This window comes from Salmo salar, chromosome ssa04 (assembly GCF_905237065.1).
Source record: "Salmo salar chromosome ssa04, Ssal_v3.1, whole genome shotgun sequence".
NCBI classification, from domain to species: Eukaryota; Metazoa; Chordata; class Actinopteri; order Salmoniformes; family Salmonidae; genus Salmo; species Salmo salar.
In genome coordinates, this window is record NC_059445.1 from 855,001 (window position 1) to 867,753 (window position 12,753).

At 40.5% G+C, this 12,753-nt stretch overlaps 1 protein-coding gene across 1 annotated transcript in view; it reads right to left on the bottom strand.

Moving 5' to 3' along the window:
- Positions 1–12,753, bottom strand: part of LOC106610478 (protocadherin-10) — a 31,126-nt gene that overhangs the window by 11,364 nt on the left and 7,009 nt on the right. The window contains 1 exon segment of the mRNA XM_045716283.1: positions 5,198–5,301. Within this exon segment, the coding sequence (XP_045572239.1) occupies positions 5,198–5,301 (104 nt within the window).

The following is a 12,753-nucleotide window of genomic DNA, read 5'->3' on the forward strand; positions in this document are numbered from 1 at the left end:
CTTTAGACCAGAGCCCATAGGGTCCTGTAGTGCACTATGTAGGGAATAGGGAGCTATGTCAGACGCAGCCATCCAGACCCTGTTATACTGAGTACTTTAAAAATACATCTCTTCTTCCATCCCGCCTCCTTCTCTTCCCTCCTTCAGAGTTGTTTGAAGTAATAGCTGACCTGGCTGTAGTGGCTCAGTCAAAGCTGTTTAGTAGAATGACTGAGAAGGGAGGGAGGGAGGGAGGGAGGGAGGGAGGGAGGGAGGGAGGGAGGGAGGGAGGGAGGGAGGGAGGGAGGGGAGGAAGGGGGAGGGAGGGAGGCCATGGTACTTCAGCTCTGAATCAGAGTTGGCAATGATTTGCTTCCATTTTTTAATAATTAGCTGTAGTAATAACTGCTCATTGATAAGCCATTTGTGAAGAACCTTCCTGCTGACGTTAATGTTATGATAAGATCATTTAATAACATGTCTCCAGACGTAATGAGGTGCTCCAGAACTCTAGACAAGCGAACAGCTCTTCCTGTAACAGGGTCATTTGGTCATATAGCTGCCACAGTTTTAAAACGGACTGCGTTAAATTCTACTTACAGCTCACCTCAGACAAGACTAACAACCACACACACACACACACACACACACACACACACACACACACACACACACACACACACACACACACACACACACACACACACACACACACACACACACACACACACACACACACAATCTGACTCCACACACATACATACACACACTTAAGTCAACTCGGCAGGCATCACTAATTCGTAATCACCAATCTAATGCAGTCGCTGTGGATATTTCATTCAGTCATTTGTCACGCCTGTTGTTCACGACAACACAAACGTCAAGATAATGATTGTTAAAAAAATCCCTGGGACGCATCCCAAACACCTCCCTTATTCCCTATATAGGGCACTACTTTTGACCAGAGCCAAATGGGTAACCTTATGGCCTCCGGTCAAACGTAGTGCACTATATAGGGAATAGGGAGCTGTTTGGGACCAGCTACCTCATAGCTCGTCTCTCAGGTCCTCTCCTCTCTTTCTCCTCCGTCTCCTATTAATATTTAATCTGTCTCTCCATCTCTCTCTTTCTTATCCTTCATTCTCTCCATCTCCCTCTCTTTTTTCCTTCATTCTGTCCATCTCAACGGCCCCCTTCTTGTTTTCCTCATGATCTACCCTGTCAGCTCTGATTAGGGGGACAACGTCCCAGCTAATGAGAAAAACATTCACCTAATTCAAATCATGACTTTAGAATAGGTTTGCTTGGAGTGAGGTTCGGGGTTATCAGTTGATGCATGGTGGTATTCCAACTCAAAGTCAAAATAAGTATTTATAAAACAGGATATTAGCTAGAAGTATAGTCAATGGAAGCTATTCCAACTAATAGTGTGTCACGCCCTGACCAGGTGAACTCGGGTATTTTGGGTCAGGGTGTGTCATGTTGGGTATTTTTCCTTGGTTTGTTTTCTATGTTAGCGTTATAGCCTTGTGTTAGCTCTATGGGGTTTATTTCTATGTTGGGTTCTGTCGATTCCCAATCAGAGACAGCTGTCGCTAGTTGTCTCTGATTGGGATCACATTTAAGTTCCTCTTTCCCCCACGCTGTTTGTGGGGTGTTGTCTCTTTGTTTTTGAGCAGTTAACGTATCGGCCTTGTCTTGGTTTTGTGTACGTGTTTATTTCAGGGTAAAGAATAAACATGTGTTCGCTCCCAGCTGCGTTTTGGTCCGCTTCCTCATCACCCGACGACGATCGTTACATAGTGCCACTTGAATTTTAAAAGAGTCAACATAATTGTTTTAAAATGGGTAGGTTTAGTTAGGGGTTGTAGAATCAGATGAATACAATGTTTTACCACATTAAGTGATGGTACTGTAGTGTATTCTGATCCAAAATGGCGACCGTTGCATATATGTCCATAGGTGTGTGGAAGGTGTTGTGTCCCCAGGATGGCAGCTTGACTGCAGCGTTATAGGTGGAGGTGCTACAGGCCTAACCTTCGTTTGATAATTGCTATGCAAAGGTTCCTCCGGAAATGAATTAGTGATCAGTGGAGTGTTACAGAGAGCTAGTGTGTTCAAGAGACAGAATGAAAGATGAGACTTGCTTACGGACACACACACACAGAGAGACACACACACATGCACGAGCATGCACAAACACACACAGCAGCACACATGCACCCACATAGACCCACATACACCCACATGCACCCACATAGACCCACATACACCCACATAGACCCACATACACCCACATACACCCACGCTCTGAAAATACTTGATATAAACACATCCCACCTGAGAGCAAGGTAGAGGCACTAATATCACACACAACCAACCAGGAATCAGAGACCACTTACACGCCTACAGTAGTCTGGAAGCTTGCCAACATTTTCCTACTACTTCTTCTTTATTTATTTTTTTAAATTGTACCTTTATTTAATTTCTCCATCGCTCTCTCGCTCTCTCTCTGGCGCTCTCCTCTCTCACGCTCTCTCTCTTTCAATTCAAGGGGCTTTATTGGCATGGGAAACATGTTTACATTTCCAAAGCAAGTGAAGTAGATACTAAACAATAAAAATGTACAGTAAACATCAGACTTATAAAAGTTCCAAAAGAATAAAGACATTTCAAATGTCATTATATGTATATATACAGTGTTGCAATGATGTGCAAATATTTAAATAAAGATAATTATCTCTCTCTCTCTTTCACTCTCTCTAAATATAACATCCTTTAAACCTCCCTGTGGTACTCTCTTTCACTACAATTACCACCTTTTCTGCATCACACACACACACACACACACACACACAGACAGACAGACAGACAGACAGACAGACAGACAGACAGACAGACAGACAGACAGACAGACAGACAGACAGACAGACAGACAGACAGACAGACAGACAGACAGACAGACAGACAGACAGACACAGACAGCACAGACAGACAGACAGACAGACAGAGACACAGACACAGACACACACAGACACAGACACAGACAGACACAGACAGACACAGACACATACACACACACACACAGACACATACACACACACACACACACACATACACACACACACACAGACACATACACACACACACAGACACATACACACACAGAGAGACACACAAACACCTGCTACTACAAGAGCTTGTGAAAAACAAGTGCCTCTCCTTTCAAAAAATAAGGGTGTCGAAGCCCTCCTATTGAGAACTAAGCTGTTACCATCTAAAATAGAACTGAGGAACAAATGTTCAGCCACACACACACACACATACTGAGGACCGTCCAAGCCATCTGATAACCTACGCACGGCACGAACCATATTCCATTTTGTATTCCAACGCCACATTGACATGATATTTGGCAGCCAGATTGTCTAGACGTTTGTGTTACGGTAACGTTAAAGTAAAGGTCAAGTAAAGGTCAAATCAATTCCAAATTGGATTGTGATACTGTCCTGGCATTGCCTGGCTCCACTTTAATCAATAAACAGGTGGAAATCAAATACATGTCCAGAACAGAAATAAAACAGAATATCGGCCTATATAAACCATGGACAACTGGACACAATCTGGACACAATCTGCCTGTAACTTGGCCCTGTGTGTGTGTGTGTGTGTGTGTGTGTGTGTGTGTGTGTGTGTGTGTGTGTGTGTGTGTGTGTGTGTGTGTGTGTGTGTGTGTGTGTGTGTGTGTGTGTGTGTGTGTGTGTGTGTGTGTGTGTGTGTGTGTGTGTGTGTAGAAATGATGCCCTGTAGTTATCCAATCGTTCTGCGGTTGGGCCATTGCCATCATGAAGACCGTACCAAGCCAATCCTGTCATCATATCAACTTACTAGAAACAAAGGCCTTTGCTCTCGCCACGTTGCCACCCAAACAACACAACAAACACCACAACAAACAACACAACAAACACAACAAACAACACAACAAACACAACAAACAACACCACAAACAACACAACAAACAACACAACAAACAACACAACAAACAACACAACACAACAAACAACACAACAAACAACACAACAACACAACAAACAACACAACAAACAACACAACACAACAAACAACACAACAAACAACACAACAAACACAACAAACAACACAACAAACAACACAACAACACAACAAACAACACAACAAACAACACAACAAACAACACAACACAACAAAAAACACAACAAACAACACAACAAACAACACAACAACACAACAAACAACACAACAAACAACACAACAAACACAACAAACAACACAACAAACAACACAACAAACAACACAACAAACACAACAAACAACACAACAAACAACAAACAACACAACAAACAACACAACAAACAACACAACAAACAACACAACAAACAACACAACAAACACAACAAACAACACAACAAACAACACAACAAACACAACAAACAACACAACAAACAACACAACAAACAACACAACAAACAACACAACAAAACAAACACAACAAACAACACAACAAACAACACAACAAACAACACAACAAACACAACAAACAACACAACAAACAACACAAACAACACAACACAACAAACAACACAACAAACAACACAACAAACAACACAACAAACACAACAAACAACACAACAAACAACACAACAAACAACACAACAAACAACACAACAAACACAACAAACAACACAACAAACAACACAACAAACAACACAACACAACAAACAACACAACAGACATCTGATTAAGATGATGCAGAATAATGATTTAATTCATTCACCTGCTGCGTCGTTGATTTGCAAAAAAACACACCAATATTATCTACAACACTCCCCTTTCAATGTGCTGTTCTTTCAGCACCACCGGCCACGGTGGGACAGGGCCAGAGAAAGGGGAGAAAATACACAGAGAGAGAGAGAGAGAGAGAGAGAGAGAGAGAGGGGGGGTAAATAATCCACAGTAGCTTCCTCTCATCCGCCCGGTAACATCCGGTGTGAAACATAATCAACACCTTCTCTCTGATTTATATTCAGACTTTCCCACCAGCGACCGGCAGACCCCGCTGCTGCGCCCAAATGAAGGAAATTAAAAATCGCCGTTCTGCATGGCCACCGAAGCACTGAGACTCGGGCATTATCCTCCCCATTACGGAGATCTTTAGCCGGGGTAATTATGGCAGGACTCACCGGCATGACCCCGGTTGGTGGCGTCGTGATCACTGTCTCCCTGCTCGCTGTCCCCGTGACCGCTGTCTTTAGAACTCACGATGTCCGCTTCTTGGAACGCAGAACTGGAGGGAGGGAGGGAAAGAGGGAGGGGGAGACACATGGGGGGGGGGTAGTAGGAGAAGAGAATAACATTGAGGGGAGAGAGTAGGGAGAGATGAAGAGGTAGAGAGAGTGGAGACATGAAGAGGGGAGACAGAGGGGAGAGATGAAGAGAGAGACAGAGGGGAGAGATGAAGAGGGAGACAGAGGGGAGAGATGAAGAGGGAGACAGAGGGGAGAGATGAAGAGGGAGACAGAGGGGAGAGATGAAGAGGAGACAGAGGGGAGAGATGAAGAGGGAGACAGAGGGGAGAGATGAAAAGGGAGACAGAGGGGAGAGATGGAGAGAGAGAAGGAGAGAGGGAGAGAGAGAGAGGAGATTCATTAGAAATTGACACCATATTAATGCATTCATGGTGGCCTTCAAGTGTCTAAATTGGATGTTTCACTTGACGTGTAATGAATTCCGGCATGGCTGTGTAATGCGGCCGCCCGCCTCGGCCGTTACGGGACTCAGACCAAATTGGATCAGAGTGTTATATGTTGGGAATGATGACGATGACGAGCCTGACCGGCATATTGCATGTCTATGGTATGTGTCACAAATGGCACCCTAAAGTAGTCAATAGTAGTGCACTACGTTGGGAATAGGGTGCCATTTTAGCCGTGCGCTGACTGGTATTTTGAGTGCATATGGAAGTGCAGTGGTCATGATGATGACTTCTGAGTGGAATACTAAGTGATAGCCCTATGGATATGGAAGTGTCTAATGTCATTGACAGGATGGCCATGATGTTGGCAGTGACTGTGTGACTGGCATAGGATATCAATGGATATATTTGGATGTGAATGGAATGGAATGAGGAAAAGTCTACATAGTTGGTAACCGTCTAATGGTTGAATGTTGAACGTCATAAATATACAGGTTGTGTAGAGTAGCCATATAGAATGTTATACAGGTTGTGTAGAGTAGCCATATAGAATGTTATACAGGATGTGTAGAGTAGCCATATAGAATGTTATACAGGATGTGTAGAGTAGCCATATAGAATGTTTGTATACAGGTTGTGTAGAGTAGCCATATAGAATGTTATACAGGATGTGTAGAGTAGCCATATAGAATGTTATACAGGATGTGTAGAGTAGCCATATAGAATGTTATACAGGATGTGTAGAGTAGCCATATAGAATGTTATACAGGATGTGTAGAGTAGCCATATAGAATGTTATGCAGGTTGTGTAGAGTAGCCATATAGAATGTTATACAGGATGTGTAGAGTAGCCATATAGAATGTTATGCAGGTTGTGTAGAGTAGCCATATAGAATGTTATACAGGATGTGTAGAGTAGCCATATAGAATGTTAGTATACAGGTTGTGTAGAGTAGCCATATAGAATGTTATACAGGTTGTGTAGAGTAGCCATATAGAATGTTATACAGGTTGTGTAGAGTAGCCATATAGAATGTTATACAGGATGTGTAGGGTAGCCATATAGAATGTTAAGTATACAGGTTGTGTAGAGTAGCCATATAGAATGTTATGCAGGTTGTGTAGAGTAGCCATATAGAATGTTATACAGGATGTGTAGAGTAGCCATATAGAATGTTATACAGGATGTGTAGAGTAGCCATATAGAATGTTATGCAGGTTGTGTAGAGTAGCCATATAGAATGTTATACAGGATGTGTAGAGTAGCCATATAGAATGTTATGCAGGTTGTGTAGAGTAGCCATATAGAATGTTATAATATACAGGTTGTGTAGAGTAGCCATATAGAATGTTATACAGGATGTGTAGGGTAGCCATATAGAATGTTATACAGGTTGTGTAGAGTAGCCATATAGAATGTTATACAGGATGTGTAGAGTAGCCATATAGAATGTTATACAGGATGTGTAGAGTAGCCATATAGAATGTTATACAGGATGTGTAGAGTAGCCATATAGAATGTTATGCAGGTTGTGTAGAGTAGCCATATAGAATGTTATACAGGATGTGTAGAGTAGCCATATAGAATGTTATACAGGTTGTGTAGAGTAGCCATATAGAATGTTATACAGGTTGTGTAGAGTAGCCATATAGAATGTTATACAGGTTGTGTAGAGTAGCCATATAGAATGTTATACAGGATGTGTAGAGTAGCCATATAGAATGTTATGCAGGTTGTGTAGAGTAGCCATATAGAATGTTATAGATATACAGGTTGTGTAGAGTAACCATATAGAATGTTATACAGGTTGTGTAGAGTAGCCATATAGAATGTTATACAGGTTGTGTAGAGTAGCCATATAGAATGTTATACAGGTTGTGTAGAGTAGCCATATAGAATGTTATACAGGATGTGTAGAGTAGCCATATAGAATGTTAGATATACAGGTTGTGTAGAGTAGCCATATAGAATGTTATACAGGATGTGTAGAGTAGCCATATAGAATGTTATACAGGATGTGTAGAGTAGCCATATAGAATGTTATACAGGTTGTGTAGAGTAGCCATATAGAATGTTATACAGGTTGTGTAGAGTAGCCATATAGAATGTTATACAGGTTGTGTAGAGTAGCCATATAGAATGTTATACAGGATGTGTAGAGTAGCCATATAGAATGTTATACAGGTTGTGTAGAGTAGCCATATAGAATGTTATACAGGTTGTGTAGAGTAGCCATATAGAATGTTATACAGGTTGTGTAGAGTAGCCATATAGAATGTTATACAGGATGTGTAGAGTAGCCATATAGAATGTTATACAGGTTGTGTAGAGTAGCCATATAGAATGTTATACAGGTTGTGTAGAGTAGCCATATAGAATGTTATACAGGTTGTGTAGAGTAGCCATATAGAATGTTATACAGGTTGTGTAGAGTAGCCAAATAGAATGTTATATAGGTTGTGTAGAGTAGCCATATAGAATGTTATACAGGTTGTGTAGAGTAGCCATATAGAATGTTATACAGGTTGTGTAGAGTAGCCATATAGAATGTTATAGATATACAGGTTGTGTAGAGTAGCCATATAGAATGTTATACAGGATGTGTAGAGTAGCCATATAGAATGTTATACAGGATGTGTAGAGTAGCCATATAGAATGTTATGCAGGTTGTGTAGAGTAGCCATATAGAATGTTATACAGGTTGTGTAGAGTAGCCATATAGAATGTTATACAGGTTGTGTAGAGTAGCCATATAGAATGTTATACAGGTTGTGTAGAGTAGCCATATAGAATGTTATACAGGTTGTGTAGAGTAGCCATATAGAATGTTATACAGGTTGTGTAGAGTAGCCATATAGAATGTGATATACAGGTTGTGTAGAGTAGCCATATAGAATGTTATACAGGTTGTGTAGAGTAGCCATATAGAATGTTATACAGGATGTGTAGGGTAGCCATATAGAATGTTATACAGGTTGTGTAGAGTAGCCATATAGAATGTTATACAGGTTGTGTAGAGTAGCCATATAGAATGTTATACAGGTTGTGTAGAGTAGCCATATAGAATGTTATGCAGGTTGTGTAGAGTAGCCATATAGAATGTTATAATATACAGGTTGTGTAGAGTAGCCATATAGAATGTTATACAGGTTGTGTAGAGTAGCCATATAGAATGTTATACAGGTTGTGTAGAGTAGCCATATAGAATGTTATACAGGTTGTGTAGAGTAGCCATATAGAATGTTATACAGGTTGTGTAGAGTAGCCATATAGAATGTTATACAGGTTGTGTAGAGTAGCCATATAGAATGTTATACAGGATGTGTAGAGTAGCCATATAGAATGTTATACAGGTTGTGTAGAGTAGCCATATAGAATGTAGATATACAGGTTGTGTAGAGTAGCCATATAGAATGTTATACAGGTTGTGTAGAGTAGCCATATAGAATGTTATACAGGATGTGTAGAGTAGCCATATAGAATGTTATACAGGTTGTGTAGAGTAGCCATATAGAATGTTATACAGGTTGTGTAGAGTAGCCATATAGAATGTTATACAGGTTGTGTAGAGTAGCCATATAGAATGTTATACAGGTTGTGTAGAGTAGCCATATAGAATGTTAGTATACAGGTTGTGTAGAGTAGCCATATAGAATGTTATACAGGTTGTGTAGAGTAGCCATATAGAATGTTATAGATATACAGGTTGTGTAGAGTAGCCATATAGAATGTTATACAGGTTGTGTAGAGTAGCCATATAGAATGTTATACAGGTTGTGTAGAGTAGCCATATAGAATGTTATACAGGTTGTGTAGAGTAGCCATATAGAATGTTATACAGGTTGTGTAGAGTAGCCATATAGAATGTTATACATGTTGTGTAGAGTAGCCATATAGAATGTTAAGTATACAGGTTGTGTAGAGTAGCCATATAGAATGTTATACAGGTTGTGTAGAGTAGCCATATAGAATGTTATACAGGTTGTGTAGAGTAGCCATATAGAATGTTTATACAGGTTGTGTAGAGTAGCCATATAGAATGTTATACAGGTTGTGTAGAGTAGCCATATAGAATGTTATGATATACAGGTTGTGTAGAGTAGCCATATAGAATGTTATACAGGATGTGTAGGGTAGCCATATAGAATGTTATGATATACAGGTTGTGTAGAGTAGCCATATAGAATGTTATACAGGTTGTGTAGAGTAGCCATATAGAATGTTATACAGGTTGTGTAGAGTAGCCATATAGAATGTTATACAGGTTGTGTAGAGTAGCCATATAGAATGTTATAGATATACAGGTTGTGTAGAGTAGCCATATAGAATGTTATACAGGTTGTGTAGAGTAGCCATATAGAATGTTATACAGGATGTGTAGAGTAGCCATATAGAATGTTATACAGGTTGTGTAGAGTAGCCATATAGAATGTTATACAGGTTGTGTAGAGTAGCCATATAGAATGTTATACAGGTTGTGTAGAGTAGCCATATAGAATGTTATTATACAGGTTGTGTAGAGTAGCCATATAGAATGTTATACATGTTGTGTAGAGTAGCCATATAGAATGTTATAGATATACAGGTTGTGTAGAGTAGCCATATAGAATGTTATACAGGTTGTGTAGAGTAGCCATATAGAATGTTATACAGGTTGTGTAGAGTAGCCATATAGAATTATATACAGGTTGTGTAGAGTAGCCATATAGAATGTTATACAGGATGTGTAGAGTAGCCATATAGAATGTTATACAGGTTGTGTAGAGTAGCCATATAGAATGTGTATACAGGTTGTGTAGAGTAGCCATATAGAATGTTATACAGGTTGTGTAGAGTAGCCATGTAGAATGTTATACAGGTTGTGTAGAGTAGCCATATAGAATGTTATACAGGTTGTGTAGAGTAGCCATATAGAATGTTATACAGGTTGTGTAGAGTAGCCATATAGAATTATATACAGGTTGTGTAGAGTAGCCATATAGAATGGTATACAGGTTGTGTAGAGTAGCCATATAGAATGTTATAGATACAGTGAGGGGAAAAAAGTATTTGATCCCCTGCTGATTTTGTACATTTGCCCACTGACAAAGAAATGACCAGTCTATAATTTTAATGGTAGGTTTATTTGAACAGTGAGAGACAGAATAACAACAACAAAATCCAGAAAAACGCATGTCAAAAATGTTATGAAATGATTTGCATTTTAATGAGGGAAATAAGTATTTGACCCCTCTGCAAAACATGACTTAGTACTTGGTGGCAAAACCCTTGTTGGCAATCACAGAGGTCAGACATTTCTTGTAGTTGGCCACCAGGTTTGCACACATCTCAGGAGGGATTTTGTCCCACTCCTCTTTGCAGATCTTCTCCAAGTCATTAAGGTTTCGAGGCTAACGTTTGGCAACTCGAACCTTCAGCTCCCTCCACAGATTTTCTATGGGATTAAGGTCTGGACACTGGCTAGGCCACTCCAGGACCTTAATGTGCTTCTTCTTGAGCCACTCCTTTGTTGCCTTGGCCATGTGTTTTGGGTCATTGTCATGCTGGAATACTCATCCACGACCCATTTTCAATGCCCTGGCTGAGGGAAGGAGGTTCTCACCCAAGATTTGACGGTACATGGCCCCGTCCATCGTCCCTTTGATGCGGTGAAGTTGTCCTGTCCCCTTAGCAGAAAAACACCCCCAAAGCATAATGTTTCCACCTCCATGTTTGACGGTGGGGATTGTGTTCTTGGGGTCATAGGCAGCATTCCTCCTCCTCCAAACACGGCGAGTTGAGTTGATGCCAAAGAGCTCCATTTTGGTCTCATCTGACCACAACACTTTCACCTAGTTGTCCTCTGAATCATTTAGATGTTCATTGGCAAACTTCAGACGGGCATGTATATGTGCTTTCTTGAGCAGGGGGACCTTGCGGATGCTGCAGGATTTCAGTCCTTCATGGCGTAGTGTGTTACCAATTGTTTTCTTGGTGACTATGGTCCCAGCTGCCTTGAGATCATTGACAAGATCCTCCCGTGTAGTTCTGGGCTGATTCCTCACCGTTCTCATGATCATTGCAACTCCACGAGGTGAGATCTTGCATGGAGCCCCAGGCCGAGGGATATTGACAGTTCTTTTGTCTTTCTTCCATTTGCGAATAATCGCATTAAATGTTGTCACCTTCTCACCAAGCTGCTTGGTGATGGTCTTGTAGCCCATTCCAGCCTTGTGTAGGTCGACAATCTTGTCCCTGACATCCTTGGAGAGTTCTTTGGTCTTGGCCATGGTGGAGAGTTTGGAATCTGATTGATTGATTGCTTCTGTGGACAGGTGTCTTTTTACAGGTAACAAGCTGCGGTTAGGAGCACTCCCTTTAAGAGTTTGCTCCTAATCTCAGCTCGTTACGTGTATAAAAGACACCTGGGAGCTAGAAATCTTTCTGATTGAGAGGGGGTCAAATACTTATTTCCCTCATTAAAATGCAAATCAACTTAACATTTTCGACATGCATTTTTCTTTTTGTTGTGATTCTGTCTCTCACTGTTCAAATAAACCTACCATTAAAATTATAGACTGATAATTTCTTTGTCAGTGGGCAAACGTACAAAATCAGCAGGGGATCAAATACTTTTTTCCCCCACTGTATACAGGTTGTGTAGAGTAGCCATATAGAATGTTATACAGGTTGTGTAGAGTAGCCATATAGAATGTTATAGACATTTGGACAATATTATATATCTCTGCCATGGTGAATGAGTTCTAGTTATCCGGTTCTATTGAAAGTAGCTTTGGAACGGTGTTGGATTTAGGCCCATAGATATATGAGGTATACTGCATGGTAATGATGTAGATATGAGTCACACCGAATGGTAATGATGTAGATATATGAGTCATACTGAATGGTAATGATGTAGATATATGAGTCATACTGAATGGTAATGATGTAGATATAAGTCATACTGAATAGTAATGATGTAGATATATGAGTCATACTGAATGGTAATGATGTAGATATGAGTCATACGGAATGATAATATGAGTCATCCGAAGTAATGATGT